Source organism: Ammodytes marinus (assembly GCF_949987685.1).
Source record: "Ammodytes marinus genome assembly, chromosome: 22".
In the NCBI taxonomy this organism is placed as follows: Eukaryota; Metazoa; Chordata; class Actinopteri; order Uranoscopiformes; family Ammodytidae; genus Ammodytes; species Ammodytes marinus.
The window spans coordinates 18,865,867-18,886,421 of record NC_137226.1 but is presented as its reverse complement, the minus strand read 5'-3'; the positions used below and the strand labels follow the sequence as shown (position 1 = coordinate 18,886,421).

At 43.1% G+C, this 20,555-nt stretch overlaps 1 protein-coding gene across 1 annotated transcript; it reads right to left on the bottom strand.

Annotated features, from left to right (window-relative positions):
* Window positions 1-3,381: 3,381 nt before the first annotated feature.
* Window positions 3,382-20,459, bottom strand: scaf11 (SR-related CTD-associated factor 11). Its single transcript, XM_080051280.1, has 15 exons — window positions 20,302-20,459; window positions 11,840-11,885; window positions 11,542-11,687; window positions 11,284-11,367; window positions 10,741-10,820; window positions 10,525-10,604; window positions 10,395-10,432; window positions 9,519-9,592; window positions 8,923-9,048; window positions 8,420-8,520; window positions 5,797-8,073; window positions 4,717-5,036; window positions 4,084-4,257; window positions 3,852-3,962; window positions 3,382-3,725 (listed from the first exon to the last, which is right to left on the bottom strand). The coding sequence occupies exons 2-15, from the start codon at window positions 11,856-11,858 to the stop codon at window positions 3,630-3,632; spliced, it is 3,726 nt and encodes a 1,241-aa protein (XP_079907406.1). The 5' UTR covers window positions 11,859-11,885; window positions 20,302-20,459; the 3' UTR covers window positions 3,382-3,629.
* Between the last annotated feature and the right edge of the window lie 96 nt (window positions 20,460-20,555).

Here is a 20,555-nt window from a genome sequence, read left to right as displayed (position 1 = left end):
ATCTAGCATGACTGAAATGTTGAATGAAAATACTACATCTTCCCTCTGGGGTAAAAACACATTTTATCTTTACAATACTGCTCCCTAGTGGTCAACAAATGACAATGCAGAGCTGGAAAATAGTTTGTTCAACTTTTATCTTTTTTTTTTAAACCCCAGAAAGATTTTAATTAGTGTAAGTCAACATGTGAAGACATGCCATGCCATGTTGGCTCAAAAATGTTAGCTAAGAAAAAAACAATTCCTTACCTTCTACAGCAGTTGATAAGAAATGATCTCATCACAAGGTCCATTGAGCAGTTGTTCTGAATTTTCTTCTTCCATACATAGAGTTCCTGGTAATTCGGCACCATTTTTTATATATTTCAATCTGCTACCATATAGCAGTCCTTAAGCATGGCTATTCCAGCGATGAAACCAGGTTTAATTCTCTTGAGCTCAGTAGCAGATCTAGAACATGTTCCATGGGGTGTAAAGCATGGACATATGGTGTAAAGAGGTCTCGGCAGGAAGGGATAGGAGAACGGTACGTTACGTGGGAATCACCATATAGCCTATAGGGCCTACTCTTTGTAAATATATTCAAATGGAGCAGCGTTGCTAAATCTCAGTTAGCCTACATTTTGATATATCTAATAAAAAAAATATAAGATCAAATTACCTTTAACAGTTTTATATTTTTTATATTATTAAAATATTTTTTATTTTTTCTCTATCATAGCATTTGATTTAGCATACCTTTTGTTTAATCATAATTACTGATAAATTAAGACCAGCACAAATAATACAATATCTGAGTTTACATATATCAGCCTAACTACACAAAATATAGTTACATGACATGTTATGCTACTGTACTGGAACTTAACAAAAGGAGTATAAAAACATACCATGTGGTCCTGCTGGAATTGGATCATCTGCCTCTCTACTCCTTTCTTAATCTGAAACCCCAGCCCTCACACTTCTGTGTTTGATGCCAAGTATTTGAGGGGCCTAAAATTACATTAAATGTCATTCACTTTTGTTTTAATCTTTGAGAAAAATCCTTGGAGAGTCCTTTTAAGACTTTTTTTTTTAAAGGCCTACTTCACCGGTTTGAATATGAAGGTGTATTGAATTCTGAGATCCTATGTAGTATAAATGTGCGAAAAAAATTGAAATCGGTTCATCCTAGCCTGAGAAAAGGCAGAAAGAGTGTTTTTTTAACCCTATATTTCTCTTTCTCGTGACATCACAGAAAGAGAAATATAGGGTTAAAAAAAACTTACTTTGTAAATATTACTGTGATGTCTTTTACTGAGACATCACAGTAATATTTACAAAGTACGTTTTGGTTGTCAACAACGGTTGATTTCCCACAGCTAAGGTGTCACAGTAGGCAAAGCTTTAATGATGGCAATGGCTACGTTGCAATCAGGTGTCACTGTAGGGCAGGCCATGGCAAAACCAGGAACAACACCGGGGCCTTAAATCTGAAGGAGCTAAATAGAATCTTTATTATCCATTACTTTTGAAGTGGGGTTGTATGAGGTAGCCTACTTAGGCATAGTTAATATTTTACCTTTTGGTATGTTAGTTTGCCGCCAGAAAGCAGTTTTTTTTAGTATCACTCTATCAATCAGCTGCTTGACTCAGAGCTCCTGAGGATAATTCAAGACACAAGAAAACACAAATAAACAGCTGTCTGGCAGCAAAGCTACAATTTAAAGGATATTTAGGTTTTAGGTTAGCATTCATATATGTGGAGAAAACTTATTTACTCTGGCCCCCTCTGCAACAGTACAGCCGACAACGGTGACTTCTGCTACAATGACATGTCCGCAAAACTTATAAAGTGACTGCACTGATCGGCATCTTCATAATGCTCTAGTAACTCATACAACCCCACTCTAAAAATAGTGAGCTATCCCACTGTGGCTTGGAAAGTACCGTAGCTAGCAACATGCGGTAGATAAGACTTATGATTATGAAAATACAGGTAGCATTTCTTTCTTTTTTTTAAATAGTGTAGTGTGACTGACAACTAGCCTGTTAATATTTAAATAGACGTTGAAGCCAAATACGCATCAAGCCAAAGTATAACCAAATTAGTAGCTTTGCCTATATTGATAGCATTGTTGCTAGCTACAGTGGTCGGTGACCGTCGGTCCGAGCTTTGCTGTGTATTTACACCAGTTTTTTTTCTTCAGCGCAAACAGTACGGACAGGTAGCGGATCGTAAGAGGATATTCATTGATATCGACAAAAGGTGATTTTGACAACAAGCTTTCTCCAGAATCACTGACTCCACCTTTAAAATCTACCAAAACATATTTGCAGGATCGTTAACCACTGATAAAGTCAGGTCAGTAACGGTACGCATCGTTCTGAGCAACAACCTGGTGACCATACGGAGCATTTAGCAGCTCAAGAGCCAGACATTCTCCTCAGGAGTTGGTGGAAACCAAAAACAGAGCTAAAAAGAAAGTGAATAAATGACTTAAAGTGGCCAGAAAAACATCTTGTTTAACCATGACAGCTGAATGTGTAAATACAAGTTACACACATCAACTTAAAGGCAATGTCAGTGCTGTGTAATCCATTGTTGGGCTGCCTCCAAGTATCCAGAGAAAACATCTATTTACAGGTTCAAGTTTTTTTTAAACATAATATTATAAACGAGAACAGTGCTTCAAAAAAACATACTGGTTCGTGGAAGCCTTCACTTGTCTGGCAGTTATTTTCATGGGAAACAGGCAGAGAAAGACTACGTCACAATGCCAACCATTGTTTCAAAGGTGATTTTTAGGAAAAGAATGCAACAAAGATGGACGCAGATAAAACACTTGAATCTCAAATCTAAATCTGGAGGCATTTCCTTCCTCGACGGTGAAGCCTCTGACAAACACACAGCAGATCAGGAAGCAGCTAATTTATTTCACTACTCTCAACGTTCATGTTCAACCATTGACTTTTATTACACATTCACGATGGGGATGGGGTTTTAATTTCACTATATCTGCCCCCCCCCCCCCTCACCTGGGACCTGCGCCTTTACATTACACACTCACTGCTAATTGGCTATCCCTTAGAGACTTCTCAACCAATCAGGACCCTGATTACAATCACACTCAATCAGATTCGATCAGATTCCATAGACAGTTAATAAAGGCAATGCACCGTTTGTTTTTTAAACTAGGCTTTCTTCTGAAATATTATATAATATTTAAAAAAAGAACATCGACAATATTCAATTAATAAGCGTTGCGATCAGGATGCCATATAGGAGGAATTTATCGTACCAGCCGGCACCCTGGGAGATGCTCTCCACTACATGAGCCGTCGTTGTTCACAAACGTTGCATCTTGAGTATCAACCCCCACCCCAACCCCCCCACGCTCCTGACCATAGTTCCCAAGTCACATGATCTATGCAAAATAAAGGGCTCTTGCATTACAATTTTCTGATTGGGCATTTCTTTTTCTAACAAAATATGAAAATCTATAGAAAAAAATCTTCATCATTCAATAAAAAGGTAGAGATATCAAAAAAAAAGAAAAGAAAAAAAATATGTCGGCTCTCTGTCTTCTTTCAGTGTGGAGGCCAAATTCCAGCGAGAAGAAATTGCACTTGAGCAGCGGCGTGGGATTTCATTTCTTGCGGGCGTGTTTGTATTTGTCCACGTAGGCCTTGACCAGGTTGGCCACCTTACTGGCGTTCACCTCGCCACTCTTGCTGTGACATATCTGAAATATACACAGTTCAAAAGGTCAAACAAATCCTCACATTGAAGGCAGCTGGGGGAAAATCATTATTATAAAAAGCACATTTGACACCACTGGGTGTTAGAATGTTTAGATTGAGGTTTTCACCTTCTCGACTGCTTTACGGACAATCTCCTTGTACTCGTCCTTTGTGACTTCCTTCCTTTGGTAAAAGGGTTTCATGGCGTTCTTCACCTCGTTTACGGCCCTTTCCTGGATCTGTTGTTTCTAAAGCAGAGAGCAACTTAAATTAGGTAAAAGAAAACAACAGAATTAGACGGGAAAAAAACACATTGTTGAAAGATGTTTTGTGATGGCGTGATGGCTGGCAGCAGGTGACCTTTTCTTTTTTGGAGCTGTCAGGTTGAGCCCTGTGATGCTGGCTGGGCTGAGTTGTAGAGGATGGGAACACCTGGCTGTGTGCCAGATGGCCCTGGGTCACCGCGGAAACACTGGATTTGGTTGGGGTGGGAAGAAGGCCGGGTTTCCCATAACCCATCATTGCACTCGCCATCTAGGGCCAACCAGAGGAGAATGTTATTTTAATAAATGTGTGAAGACAGCTCCGCAAGAACTTGTGTATTTTATTGGGTTATATTAAGGGCTGTCAGCTGTGAACGCGTACATCACAATTAATTAAAGTGGGAGCACAAAGCGTACATTCTTTTAATATTGCATGTTGTACTTTTAATGCACTCTTTTTACTTGCTGTATGGCTCGTTGTCCTGACACTGAACCGTTTGATTTAGTTTTTTTTAAACTGGGATTCCCGAGTTTGTTCAGGTCAGAGCACTTCCAGTACGCACCGACCACAGCGCATGGAACGCTTATTTGAGAAACGCTTTCTACATTTTTATATTGTTTGACAGCCCTAGTTATATTTTAACTGAAGCTACTTTATAATTAATATAATGAGTCTGGAACTTATTCCCTTCAAATTTTCAGAACTAATCCCGTCCCAATATACCCATACCTGTGCCATGTGGGCGTCTGGCTGAACTCCTGCTGTCTGGCTGCCTTGCTGCATGGGTCGAGGGGGTGGGGGAGGGGGCGGGAGGCCCTGAGCGCCCACAGCGGGAACCTGCAGCAGGGGTACGGCCGGGTGGAGATGACCGGGGGCCTGAGGGGGCATAGCATACGCTGCTGCCGGCTGCAGGCTGACTGGCAGGGCTCCCCGCGCGCCCTGCATGGGGAATTGATGGAGAACGTTCAGCTGAGGAGGAGCCACGTTCATCACAGGCACTGGAGCGTTCCCTGGGACCGCCGGGGGAGGGGGCTCACTTTTAGAGGAATCTGTTGGACAAAGAAAACAAAACTAAATTAAAATATAGTCATCCAGTACGAGAGCTGAAACAAAGTTTATTCTGTTGTCTATTCTGTCTGGTGACACTGAATCCTTCTCATCCCCTTCCATTGTGAAGTCCCTCAGGCTTTCCCAATTTACCTCTACTTTCTCCCCAAAGCTCCCTTCTAAGACAATATGGCACCTGGTTCCACTGTTTTGCAGATGATACTGCAATTTAACTGCCTCAAACTGACACAAACCTTGTCTTTAAGACTGTTAAAGTAGTCTTATCTTTCTTGTTTTAAGAGTTGTTGAGGGTTTTTGTTAATTTTACTGTACAGCCCTTTGGTAAACAGTTTCTCTTAAATGTGTTTTATCAATACATTTGAGTCCAGTTAAAAATGTCTGCATGAAAGGCAATATTAAAGGTCACATATTATGCTCATTTTCAGGTTCAAAATTGTTATTTGGGTGTGTACCATAAACTGTTTTAATATTGTTGTGTCCAAAAAAAGCTTTATATTTCTCCAAGTGCCGTTGCTTAGTCTCCTTTTTTCAGAATCTGTATGAAATGCTCCGTTTTAGTGCATGTCTCTTTAAGCCCCGCCTTCTAAAAGCCCAGTCTGCTCTGATTGGCCCTGAATCTAACTGCTGGTTTCTCCAGTATCTCAGAGCATAATACTGTATGTGACTTTTAAGCAGTAGCAGCAGAGATTTGGGATTGGATAAAAATAAACTATACAGAGAAGCCTGGAGTCTGGTTTTGACCTGTTCCTGCCGCGGGCTCCTCCTCTTGTCGGTTCCAGCCTCCCGGTCCTCCTCTCTCCCTCTTGGAGTAGTAATCCTGAACGTCTGCGGGTAGCTTCCTCCTGACAGCCCAGCTGGATGCCGATGACCAGCCTGACCGGTCATGCATGTCTCCTTGGTCCGACTCATTCCTGCGGCCGCCCCCTCGGTTTTCATTGAAGCGACTGTACGCGTCATTCCCTGAATTGTTGCCCGTACCTGAGAAGTTGTTCCTGGGCTGCCAGCGGCTGTCTGACGTTTCCTCTTGCTGGCTATGGAAACTACGGTTGTTACCCCCCCGCCCTGCGCCCCGGCCCCGTGTGTCTCCTCTGTTCCCGCGGTTTTCCCAACGTCCGCCAACCTCCCGGCTCCTGATTTCAGCGTCACTGCGACTCTTTTCTGTAACCCAGTCGGGGTTCTCTGCCCAGGACTGGCGTTCGGGGGAACTTTCTGTGGGCACACCGTTTTCAAAGCGCCCAGAACCTCCGTGTGGCCTCCGACTCTCCCCACCAGACCCACTGCCCTGCCCGGACCTCCATCCCCCCCGACGCTCATTCCTCTGGGGGGACTGCTCTCTGGAGGCCTGCCGCTCTCTGGAAGCCGGCCGCTCCGTGCTGGGCCCTCGCCTGTGGGATCTTGTCCTGGATCGTGACCTAGACCGAGAGCGGGACTTGGACTTGGAGCGACTCCTCGAGCGCTGCCTTCTCCTCTCTCTACTACGCTCGCTCCTAGAATAGTCTCTTTCTCTTTCTCTTTCTCTGTCTCTGTCGCCGTCCTTGTCCCGCTCCCGCTCTTTGTCTTTGCTGCGAGCCCGGGACGAGCGGCTGGAGGGCGGGCTGCCGTCACGTTCTCTGGGGCGTGGGCTGCCGTCGCGTTCTCTGGGACGTGGGCTGCCGTCGCGTTCTCTGGGACGTGGGCTGCCGTCACGATCTCTGGAGCGTGAGCGTCTGGATGGCTCTTTCTTGCCGTCTCTCCAGGTAGAGCTTGGGGAGTGGAAGCGAGAGCGTCGCTGCCGACCGTTCTTCCTCTCTTGGCTCCTTTCTCTCTGCCGTTGGTCCTTGCTGCTTTCGTCCTTGGCGACTTCTTGGCTTGCTGAAGGTTCAGTGGCAGCTGGGGCGGCACTCTCCTTTGGGAGTTCCAAAATGCCATCGCTACCGTGCTCGCTGGCGGGGGAACTGCAGTCCATTGGGACGACTTCAGTGTCGTCCTTGGTAGGACTGTCATCCTTAGTTTCTTCCCCAGAACTGTCTAAAGCTGAAGGCTCTTCCAATCCAAGTGTTTTTGTATCGGCGCTCTCAGAGGCGTTTGATTCTGGGACCGCTAAATCATCATCCGAGTCTTCGGCAGATGGAGAAGGAGCTTTTGGGGAATTCTCACACGATTCAGCTTTCACTTCTTTTGAAGATTCTTCGTTGTTCAATTCTTCTGAATCTGAACAAATTTTCATGTCTTCATCCTCCTCCTCATCGCAGTGTGGAGACATGGGGTTCTCCAACACATCAGACGGTGATGGTGAAGTCCTTGTCTCACACTCCTTCTCTCCAGAGGAGACGGGGCTTGCTGGCTCTTCGTCCTCCCTAATCTGCTCTCCCTCAGAGCCTGAAGCGGGGCTGTAAGGAGCCGAGTCAGAGGGACAAGACACCACATGGTCTCCCTCGTCTGGTTTCTGTTCTTGTTCAACAGACTGTTCCTGAGTCTCATCACTGTCTTGTCCAACATCGTTATTTGAAGGTTCAGCATCTTGTGGTTCGTCAGTAGAGTTGAAGCCGTCCTGGTCTTCATTGAGAGTCAATTCAGCATCCGAATGCTGCTGCTCTACGTTTCTCAAATCCTGCTCCTGATCACTTTTATCTTCTTGTACTTCCTCCTTCTCCACCGCCTCCTCCTCCTCCTCTTCCTCCTCACTTGCTACCGGACTGTTAACGACTGCAGGAGATTTTTTTTTCCTTGCTGGGGCTTTCCGTTTCCCGCCGGCCTTTCGGTTTGTAACCTGTTTGCCCTTTCTCTTGGCTGGTGCCTGAGCGGCCCTGCCTGGCTTAGCGGACTGGCCCGTGGATGAGTCAGAGTCTGACGGACTGGACTGCTGTGGTGACGATGGCTCAGACACGGGAGCCTCTTCCTGGCTTTTACTGTTGCGTCCAGATCGCCTGGACGCTCGGGCCTGGGGCTCTTTGGTGGGAGCTTTGGAGGTGGAAGCTCGACCGCCTCGCTTCTCTCCTCCTCTGGGACACGTGATGGCACAGACTACGCCCTGAAACACTGTTGGGGAGAGACAATATGAGCAAGGCAGCTATTGTATTCACAGACACAATCAACTGTCAAACTTTGGGAACTTGCACCCCATTTTGAAATCAAGTCATCCAGATTTATATAAACTAAAAACCAGCATTAATGTTGTAAACATGTACCTTTAATTATCATAAAATAAAGTGATGCGCATAAAATAAATGAGTGTCTATTGTCTAGAAAATCAAACTCCAAACAAATTGAATATCTTTCATATCAAATTTAATTTGTATTTGTTTATATCCCTTTTTTTGACATTAAATTATCAATCCCATAAACAGATTCACACCAAAAACAGGTAAGGTCGGGCAAGACTCACCAAAATGACCAGGACCAAACAGTGAACTGGAGGCAGAGGGAGCTGATCGGGGTCCAAATGGAAATGAGCTGTGGTTCCAACCAGTGGGATGGAAATTCTGCCTGTAAAAGCAACCATAAAAAAATGACTAATCTCGTCACTTTATGACAAAAAAAAGAAGCATTGTCAAATTTTATTGGAACTTTTTAGAGCGCACACATACTTAGTTTTGTTTTTACTTTTACTTAAGTAAAGTATAGTACTTTTTTTTTATCATTGTGAAACTAAAATTCATCGTAACACATGTTGGTGTAGAGGGTTTTGCTGCATCTTGCTGTTTAGCTATACAATGTGGTAGATGTACATGTTCGTAGAAAAGACGGACACATATATTGCTTCTCTTGTTGCCATGTTCTGGTTTTACTTGAATTAAGACTGCTCAACGAGGAGAAAACTGCTACCAACTTAAAACACCAACGACACAGCACAACCAAACGATATTAGGTCAGTAAGGACTTCATTACCTTGAGGTGCCATTAGCAGTGATTGGAGCAGCAGGAGAAAGCCACGGACAGTCTTGCGCCTGGGGTTTGCATTGTGCGAACGTGGTTTCATAAGGTATTTCCTCGGCCACCCAAACAGGCTCTGCACTGCAGGACCATGAAAGCAAGGAGATATTTATCAAGTACTTCTAAATGTAAGACTTAGCCTCATACACTTGAGCTGCAGAATTAGTTTATACAAACTTAACATTCCTCGTCAACAAAATATGACCGATTTATATACAATTATGTCAATCTTGGACACTGATGGGAATTATGCATTCAATTTGTAGAGGGCTGTGAGGAAAAAAAAACATTTGTGATCTGTAATCATTCAAAACGGTAAACAGACCATTGAAAGGGATTTGCCTTGTATTCCAGTAGGGGGCTCTCCTTAAATGCTGTCTCCCTTTGCTCTCTATGAACAAGGCTTCTGTACTTCTTTGGTCGGTAAAATGCTAAAAACTAGCGTTGCTCCCTTTGCTTCATTAAGCAAACACTACTAGTGTATTTGTGACTAACACTGCCAGTGACTGCATTTGTTCTAATTAGCTGTGATATAATGAAGCGTCACTTACATGTCCTGGGTGGATGTTGTCGTCAGTGAGACACAAGGAGACGGTGACCAAACACAGCACTCAGTTCCTCTCACCTGGAGAACAGACACACACTGATTAGTAGGGGTGGGAATCTCTTGGCACCTCACGATTTGATTCCGAGGTCAACGATTCGATTCAAAATCGATTCTCAATGCATCTCGATGCAATTTTTTTTACGTACTACATACCTATGTGTGATTTTCAAAAATATATTTATATACACATCTGAGTTTGCTAATCACTTCCTACTTGTGTAATGATCATTAAATACAATCAACAGATGAATTACCTTCTCTAATATTGCATTAGAGAAAAAGCTTTTCTTGTCACAAATATGACTTTCTATGACCAGTGCAATAATCAATGCAGCTTGCATTTCAACACAATATGGAAGTATGTAAAAACTAAACCGATTCAGTTTAATTTTCTTTCTACTCTTGTGAATCATGTTTCTATAGGATTTCTATTCTATTATTTTCTATGTCATTTCAACACATTGTGCAAAAAGTATGGCTTGGAATTCAGCTCTCATACAAAAAACTTAAACAGACACAAAGCCAGTGCAGGTCATATGGGTTTGCTGCTCTCTGCCCTTTTGTCGCCACTTTTAACCACTCGCACTTGTGTGGTGTGCATGCGCAGTGGCGCAGGAAATACTAATATTAAATACTAGTAAAAAAAAATAGAAAAAAATCGATTATTAACTTTTATGAATCGATTCGGAATCGTTCAAGAGAGAATCGTGATTAATCGGAAAATCGATTATTTTTCCCACCCCTACTGATTAGACTGAGCACTGAAGAACATTTCAACAAACACTAAAATGGAAATGGGAAATGGACAAATGAAAAACACCTTTTTTCTGCTCAGTGAGGCGGGGTCTTCGTCGTTACCTAGAAAAGATATCAACAGACTGTTAGACTTGCTCACAAAGCGTGATTGGGTCACACGTATTCCTTGAGGAGGAGGCGGGGTTTTAACATACATTTTCTCACAAGTCCTTTCGTTTTGGCTTCTGCCGTCCTCTCCACCTTTTGCCGCCTCAATCGTCTAGCAGGCTTACATCTGAAAAGAAAACAACCCCCAAGTTGTTCTTAAACTGATTTGCAGAGACACTGATTCCACAGTCAAAACAGTAGTAAAACCATTTCAGAAAGGCTGAAGTGCTATCCTCATGAAGAAAAGACAGGCTGACACTCACTTGAGACAGGCTTTTTGTTTGGGGTTTTTACAGCAGCAACTTTCAGCTTCAGGTTGAGACACTCGCTTCCTCACAGGAACCTTCAAACAACAATGACAGCAGCAGAACATTTAGTCAGTCAGGGCTGTGTGTGCTGGACAGACTGCTGTAGAACTCAAAACCACATCACTTAACACCTGATCTGATATTAAAACTGTTCAAATTGCTCCAAGGTAAATGGACTGCACGTATATAGCGCTTTTTTCCAGGGTGCTCTTCATAGTTTACATTCACCCATACACAGACACACACTCTTGACACCTATGGCAGCAGCTCAACACAGCCCTATCCGCCTAATCAAAGCTGCCACAAGGTGCCACCTAGCACACTAGCAGTAGTTTAAAATGTAATGATTGGATTGGTTTCATGCCAAGATGTTCTGTCTACAGACACAGTTCACAAACAAGTGAAGATATGTCCATGCTCAACATCTCGTATAAGACAAATGCAGCAACGAGACTATGGCAGACAGACAGAGTAAACATGAGTGTGACCCAGACTGACCTGCACACAACTCAGATTCCCGTCCCATCTGTAAACATTAGTGAAAGGTCTTCTGTCCACCGGGCAGGAGGGAGACATCTGCAACTGCAAAGTAAATCAGTGTTCATTTTTATCAACGGTTGTCAAGACATTTAGTTGTTCTTTCTTATTCCAAATTGGTCCATCACCAATTTACTTCAGCTGATATCCCTATTTGACAATCATTTTATCACTTATTTCATGGCATTCTAATTTGTGCCTATGAGCACTATGGATCACCTCTGCCCACGTGAGCAGACATCTGAGGCAGAAGACATGGCAGCAGCTGTCGGGCATGGCGAGCTCTCCTCCAGCCAGCACGCCCAGGCATATAGGACACCTCTCTGCATCCTCAGCATCCGCCCCGTCAGGCGGGCCCTGGCCTCCTACACACAGGGGAGAGAATACTCAATGTGGGGATGCCTGGATACAATGATTGACCCTACTGTTCATGCAACATGTATCTGAATATTTAGCAGACAAATCAAATCTTGACAACATGAAACCTAACACTTCATTGTGTTGTGTAAAGTCTCACCACTTCCAGCTCCGGTCATGTCCGGCCCAGGCTGTCCCGATCACCACTACAACACAGAGGAGAGAGGATGAAGGTGTTAATGATGGAAAGGAGAGGAGTACAGTAGGGATGCCACCGTGTGGAAACGTTCCTACTGGGTTATACACAGCAGCACTGGTATTATCACTTTAACTGACCAGACATTTATATTTAAAATGCTACACTGGAGCTCTCCGGTGGCGTAGTAGATAGGGCGCGTACCATATTGGCTCCGGCCTTCGTTGGAGTGGTCGCGGGTTCAAATCTGACCCGTGGACCTTTACTGCAGGTCATCCCCCCTCTCTCTGTCTCCCCATTTCAACTTTGCACTATCTAATGCCTCGTTTCCACCGAGTAGAGCGGGGCGGCTCAGAGCGGGACAGCTCACTTTTAAGAATCTCGTGGTGTTTCCACCGCCGACCCTACCCTTACTGGTAGGGCGGGGTTTAGGCTGGACTGTGATAGCCGCCGCCAGAATATGGTTCAAACTAGGGATGGGCATTTTAAGAAATTTCATTGATCGATCATCGGGAAAATTAACGAGCAATTATCGAGCAATCGTTATCTTTTTTTACATATTAAAAAATGCCAACAGAACATCCAAAATACAGCGTTTTACCATAGACTGTATACAAGAGGTTTTTACTCAATTACATCTTTATTCCAAGATCTTCCAGGCAAACAACAATCTATTAAGACAAGGCAACTTTTTAAAATAAAATAATAATAAAATGCGGCGCTGGTTAAAGCCCGAGGCTATGAGCCAACAAGGAGCCAATGCTACGATACCTTTAAAGTTTTAACACATATGCGCCTCCTAAGATGCTGCCAAAGACTGCATAAGGGCACGGTACGTTTCTCTGAGTGGTAAAGGACCTAACGTTACTTCATCTAATAAACAAAATGTGCAAATTAGTTCCCTGATGAAGGCGAAGTAGGAAAGCATGGACGCTAAAGTTAGCCGCTAATACTAGCGGCGCTAACGTCACACGTTAAACAGGGTCGGATGTAGGCTTCAATGTACAAGTGGTACATAATTCGGTTTGTTTAAGTGCTGTACTTATACAAGGTTTCACAATGCTTAATGAACTTAGTTATTTTCTGTTCTAAAGCTGTCCGGTCCGATGCCAAACTTTGCCTCGACTTCTTCCTGTTTGTTTTGACATCTACGGCAGCTCGCAGGCTGCTGCCTGAGCCTGTTCTGTTGTCTCCTACTACTAGTTAAGTATGTCCCCCTGCTGGTAGGATGTTTAATTGCTGCCCATACAGTCTATGGTGCTGCCACATAGTGAAACTCATTGCTGTGCTGCCGGACTCACACTGCGCAACACAACGGCTATATGATCATAACAATTTCACGTGCTCGACAATATTCTTAACGAGCAATGATCGATTAATCGATCAATTGTGCCCATCCCTAGTTCAAACTATCGGGCTGTGGAACAACAGCATTCAGGCCAGCGGTCTCTCCTTTTTGCTTGGTCAAACCAGCCGCTTCTTTATTTATTCCCCCCGTGTTGTTGTGAGCACAGAGACAGCTCGGTGCAACTGATTGAGACAGTGAGCGAACAGTGCTGGCTGCGGCAGCAACGTGACATCGTAGCAGTGGGACACAGTGTAAGCAACTGATTAATTTAATGACGAGGAAAAAACACCACAATAAACAGTGCTGTGCTCACATAAAGCCGATCTCTCAGTCAGCTGCTCTGCATGTAATCGGCAATAAAACTTTTCGTCGGATCACGAAATTAATATCCAATCACAAGAGAGAACACTACAAACCGACACCCGTCTCACTGCCAGTGCACGCCAGAGGACAGATGGGTGAATGTTTATGCGCCTACAATGGCGGAGCAGGAAAAAATCCTTCCCAATGTCTGTTTTGATGGTTTTTATCATGTTTTATCACAATTACTTATCTGAGATGGTGCTAGATAACTCCCTGTTTGAAGACCGCAGTGCATTAATGTGGTGACGTAGGGACGAGCGAGGGGACTGCTAACTGCAGTAACTGACAGGAAGTTAGCTAAAAGAACCATTCCGCTTACAGCACCTTTAACCGCCAGCCTTCATCAACGCGGAGGAGCAGGACACATACAACCTGCGTTTAGGGCCGTGCAAATGTGTGTCAATTAGGAGTGTGGCCTCCTGTTGCTGCCACCTTCATCAGTTTGCAAATTGCCTCATTTACATTTTCATGTTAACAAAATATTGCCAAATAGGCGCTTTAGCTTTCCACTACAAAACCAAATCCTCTGCCATTTTCTTGTTGCTTTCCTCTCGTCATGTGATTAGACTCCGCTGCTCTGTGAAGGAGCAGAGATGAGTAATCATAACTAAGTATTGATCAATAAATAGTAGCCTAGTAAATGACTAGTAGGCCTATTTTATTTAAGGACCCTAATAAAGATGATGTACACTATTTGAGGCACTTTGTTTAGCTCACATGCACCTTTTTACCTAAAATGTCAGTATCACAGCACCAACGCACAAATAAAATACTGGAAAATTATTTATTATTTATTTTAAAGTGATAAATCACCTATCATGTTCACACCATCTCTCCACTTCTTACCATGGAGTTTCAGAACAGAGGATGTGAAATGTGATATTCCATTTCAGATGGAGTGAGGACGTAGGCTTGGTACGTGCCATGTGGGGCGACTGTGGCTCAGGTGGTTAAGCGGGTCGGCCAACGATCCAAGGGTTGGAGGTTCGATCCCCGCCCGGCCACCTGTGTCATGGTTGTTGTGTCCTTGGGCAAGACACTTCACCCACCTTGCCTTGTGTGAATGTGTATGATTGCTGTATGTTTGAGGTGGTGGTCGGAGGGGCCGTTGGCGCTGAATGGCAGCCACGCTTCTGTCAGTCTGCCCCAGGGCAGCTGTGGCTACTCTCGTAGTTTACCACCACCGGTATGACTGTGTGTGAATGAATTGAACCAGGAACCCTGTAAAGCGTCTTTGAGTGCCTAGGCAATAAAGCGCTATATAAAACCTATCAATTATTATTATTATTATTATGTGTGTTAATGATTTGCATGTTTATCTCGTCCTCTGCTCTAAAAGGCCGTTCACTCCGAGTCCTTAACCACTGGACAAGTTGCTCTCACCAACGATTAAAACACACTGTCACCACATGCACACATATTCCCACAACTGAGTCACACAATGTAATATACGACTGAGAAAATACAGGTAAAGGGATTCTTCATTCTTCCAAGACTAATCCAAAAATTTGAAATGTTGAAATGGTTTGGATAATGTCCAAAAAGAAATGAGTGCATTTTGCACTGGGGCTCGGCTCCTGGAGCGAGAGGATAAAAAGGAAGTATGGGCTACGTGCTGTCACTGGAAGCTACAGCTGGATTAAGCAGCAGAAAATGGATGGGTGGTGTTGATAAAGTAATCAGCTCCAACACTTAGTCAGTTTCTACATATCCAGCTTTGAAGGACACATTCCCAAATAGGAGGCAGTTTTTATATAGTGCCTATAGTGGGACAGGGTTTTGTGGACACTTGATTCTCCGTATTTTTTTCCTCTTACGGAGGGTTTCATACATATCCTGCTTGCCTGTGTCTTCACAGCAGCCGTGATAACGGGAAGCTCTTCCAGACAAAAGGAAGATGGAGAGAGCATTATCCGTTTGACACGACTACTCATAAAACCTAAAGATTTTATATTTTAAAAGAAACAGTAAACAGTGCAAGCAGTGTCGATCATACAGCAGCAGTTGTCTAGATGTTTTCATAGAAAAAAAACACACAATCAGCATTTCTTCTCTCTCCGTGCGCACAAATACTTGAAGCAGGTATGTTCTGCCTCACCAAACAAAACACGAGGTGAACAAGGGCGAACCACAGACAAACATTTTAGCCTTGGTTCACAATGAGCTTGGTTTTTCTCAGTGTTTTCTTGCTTATAGACAAGTTGACTCGTCCGAATTCAAACTTTCATTTAAATGTTGGCGTACGTTTATTTTAATACTTAAACCTTTTTTCGATTTTATATGAGTTGCTTAAGTCTTTATAACAGGGCTGTACAGTGCGACAGTTTTGATCGCATTTGCTACTGAAATTGATCACGTGCGATGATGAATACAAGTCCATTCGCACTAGTGCTAGTTGATAATGAGGAGAGGCTGTCTTTGAAACACAGAGGAGAGATGCACAACACTGCTTAGAGGGCTCTACATTAACACTCCAAATGGGGGTAAATGTAGTCATAGGGCGCACTCACACTAGTGCCGTTTGCCTGTTCCGTGCTCAGCACGATTCAGCACGATTCCCCCCCCTCCCCACTCCCCCCGCAGGCCCGTGCTCACACTGCTCGTGGCCTGGGCACACTTGCACCTTGCCTACGTCACCGTGCACGTTTAGGATTTGGAGCTTAGTCTACTTGTAGGCTATACGACTGTTTGTGAATATTTTCATCCGGCCAAATTTGCATCAAATATTCCACTTCCACATTAGAGCAACGAGAATCCTTAAGCTATTGTTTTTTTTTAAATGTAGTCTTGACGTAATAGGTCGCGGTGAACAGTCTCATATTTGTGCAGCACGCTGTTTATTATTAATATAACGGCCCGTCATCAGACCATATGTATCCGGATGGTTTTGTACACATCGATCGCTCCATCAAATCCAAGTCAGAACTTTTTGTATGGGCAGAGATCGTTTTTTTAAGTGTCTTTATAAAGTTTCTTGTTAAACCTTAGTGTAGGCTACTGTTTCCTTATCACCGGGCCGCGGTGTGTTGTTTTGGGTGCGTCTCCACCGCCATGCGTAAATGCAGTTATGACAGCTGACGGGAGGAAAAAGAAAAAAAATCATCTGACGAACGTGAGTAAACACGAAAACCTTTTTGCTGTGCTTTCTGAGCCGACCTAATTAGCTCTCTCCCTCTTTTATTAGCCCACACCTAGGCTTACACACACGTTAATTCTCACACATTATAGCTACAAGTCCAAGTGGTGGGCAATTCTGGTGCCGACTAGTAAGGCAGCGGACGTTAACGGACAATGCATCCTTAATAAATTCACGTCAGGAACGCCGCCTGTGCGCTTGCTTGTGCGCGTGTCATCTCATTAGCATCTGTACTTTGGCCACGGCACACCTCTCCCAGGTGTGCCGTGGCCAAGGGGCTGTTCCGTGCTGGAATACGGATGGCGTGGTCACACTAGCCAAACGTTCTAGACTTTAGTATGCTAATGAGCTTTGGCACGGGGCCGCGGCCCTAGTGTGAGTGGCCCCTTATGCAAGTAAGTTATTGAGTCCACCCTTCACTTTGGCTGGTGAAAGATATGTGTCCTCGGGATCTGTGCTCGTGCAGCGATTCTACCGTATAAAAACTTCACCAATGGTAATAACCGGAAGGAGACGGCACATTACCGCAATTAAGTTAGCGCGTGTGCAAACAGAACATTTCCTGTGCGCCTTCACGTTAAAAGCCTGTTACTAGCCAAACGTGAGTTGACTTTTATTTTAAAGCCGGTAAGAACAGGAAGTTAGCGCTTCACAGCCCTGCAGTGCTCTAGCTAGAAAGGCAACTCATTCAGCTGCAGAGAAAAGTCAACAGTAGTCTAAAAACAAAGTTTGAAATAAGCCACTGAAGAACAACTCCCAACACATTCACAACAACCTATTTAATTTATCCTAAATTGTACCAATATGTATACTTATTTATTTAATAGGCTATGTTTAATGTTTTAAAGTTTGGTTTTAATTAACAGGACATTTTCTAAAAAAAAATATTATTAATATAATAATTATATGTATATACAAAACATATATAGATATAGATATTATTTTTATATTTTTATGGGGCAAAATAATTCTGAATCAGCAACAAATTGCAATTGACAGGTTAGATTCTTTTGTCTAAATTGCAATCAGTGCACCCCTATTCATTCTTCTACAATTATTACTGCACACACTAGGATATAATATTAATTGAGAATCTCAAAGGAGACCAAGATGACAGGCTCAAAGCGGTAATTATAGTGAAATGCAAGGGTTAAGGTTATGCAAGCTTTCGATCATACTTTGTGTGCTACCAAATTTATTTTTGTGCTACTGAATTTTTTTGCGTGCTACCACCTAAACAAATAAGCGTAAAGCCCTGCTTTATAACCTTATACATGTCTCCACTAACCCAAGAATGTAAGAATTATGATATCTGACAGTATCGTATCGGCAGTTATCCAAAGCCCAGATGTTGGAATCGGGTAGCAACTGAAAAAGATTGATGGATTGAGACTGATGGATTGATATGCTCTGTCAAGACGGGATGCAAAAGGCACTGAAACTGGTGGTGTGATGCTGAGCCAAGATCGGCCCAGTGTATGAGTCACACTGCCACTTTCGGTCTCCATGTTACAGTTATGAGTTATTAACACGTTTGCGTCAACACAAAATAACTCAATTGAATATGTACAAAGTCACCATAGCTACGGCGTAGACCAAAGCTAATGTGTGGCTCAACAGAAACATTAAAAAAAATAGTGTTGGTGGGTAAATAGGCCGTGTGACTCGACATTGGGCAGCTTGACATGTTGGTTTTCTGCACCTAGTTTCTGACATCAGCAAATATTCATCTTCAATAGGATAGACAAGTAAGAAAGTGAATTTGTATATGTTCTCCTTTCCAGTAACACACATCTAGCAAAGCAAATGAAATCATCAAGTCCAGTATTTGGGATAAGATTCGGTTCACAGTGTAGCAACAACTGACAGATATTTTTTTTATTAAAGACCTACTTCACCGGTTGGAATATGAAGGTGTATTGAACTCGGAGATCCTATGTAGTATAAATGTGCAAAAAATAAATGAAATCGGATCATCCTAGCCTGAGAAAAGGCAGAAAGAGTGTTTTATGGTCTCACTGTCTAACCCTACATTGTCCTTCTTGTGACATCACAGTAAGGGTCAGGATTAACAGGACAGCTGGGCCAAGGGAAGACTGAGGGAAGAAAAACCTCATTCATTATATTATGATAGTGATTTTATAATGATAGAACACTGGTTCTGTATGGGTGAAGTATTCCTTTAATTAAACATGCAAAAGAAACAATAGAAAAAGCGTCCTTTAGATTGGTTTTATTAGATAACTGTTGCCAAGATATGTAGTGAGACAATAATTAACAGTTACAAAATAAATTTATTTATGCTCTTGAGGACAAATATTATGAAATGGTGAAAGGAAATGGTGTACTGCAATTTCATATTCTGATGAATTCATTTTGGCCAATCATTTTGTTCAAATAGATGGTGATTTTTTGAATTATAAAGAACAATTTTGATTACAGCGAATATTAAAAAAACAATCAAAATATGTGATTGGTAAATCCTGTTTTGTTTTTTTGCAGACCTAGTTTTAATTTTGAACCTCGTCATAAAAATGACACCTTAGAGGTAAAGGTGAAATATTTCACAATACGTCTGACTCACTTATGTTTGGCCACAGTGGTGCACAACAGTGGCCTTCAACCAGAAAAGACAGCTACCTACTGATACGTTGTTTGATCAGGTGACGTCTGAATACTCTTTTCAATTGTTCTTTTCACACCTCCCAGCATCCAGACCTAATAGTAGTTTAACTTCAAAGACGTGTTGAACAAACCTAACTCAAGTAGGCCTTGAGACGTCTCTATAGTTAGCTGACACATTGCCAGAGATGTAAAGCTTCTAAAAAGCTGATCCAGGAGCAGCCTTTGCTTTGATCGCTTACATTGTGACGATCTCAACATGCGAAAGTGAAATCTGCTCAACAGGCTCAGACCAGGGCCTCGGGGTGATAAGAGAGGAAACCTTAAGTTTTCATTTCTAAATCTGAACACTTACAATAAAACAAATCAACACACGCTATGAGTCACCAGCCTTGTTCTCCAACTGTCAATTGAAGCGACCTATTTAAAACCACTAGATAAGTTGTTGCTAAGCCCGAAAGCCTCAATCAAGCGTTAGCATAACGTCACATTAAATCCTCGCGTACATTAAATGGGACGACTGGTGTAACTGAATAGCCGCCGAGTCGGCAGCTGATATTTTTGAAAGCTGGCTGCTGATTTGAACCTGTCCGGCCTGGCTACTGGAGGCACAAAATTAGCACCAACTTAATCAAGCAGTGCCAACACGACGGTAACAACATGGTTGTTGTTGGTTAGCCGAACAGCTACTAGCTAGCTAAAAACACAGCTACCTAAGAGCTAGCTGGTTGTTGTTAGCACGGCAGCAAACACGGCTAAATAGTGTCTAATATTAGCCTAGATGATTGCACTGAAGGTCATTAGGAAGCCAGCTAGCTGGTTCGCTAGCTTGCCTGGAGCAAGCATTTTTAGCTGAAAGCTAACTAGCTGCTTTGAACAACAGCACCTGCTTACGTCGCTTTTAGCTGCTTGCTAGCAGTTAGCTCTAGTTAGCTAGCGGCGAGTATCGTTACTCACCTTTAAGTGCTGCAGCGTCTGGTTTGCACAGAGGAAACCGTTTCTAACGTCAAAATTCCTGCTATGAAATGCTGACAAATGCACTGTCCGCGAAATGTGTTTGGCTAAAAAACGGAGCGTAGCTTTCAGAAAGTCTCAGCCACATGTCTCGGGGTCTGGCTGAGAGTTGGTGCAGTTGGCGCCCCCTGCCGGAGCCGCCGAGCATTACAGAGATTTATCCGTCTGGTACATTTACATTACAAAGAAATAACAGC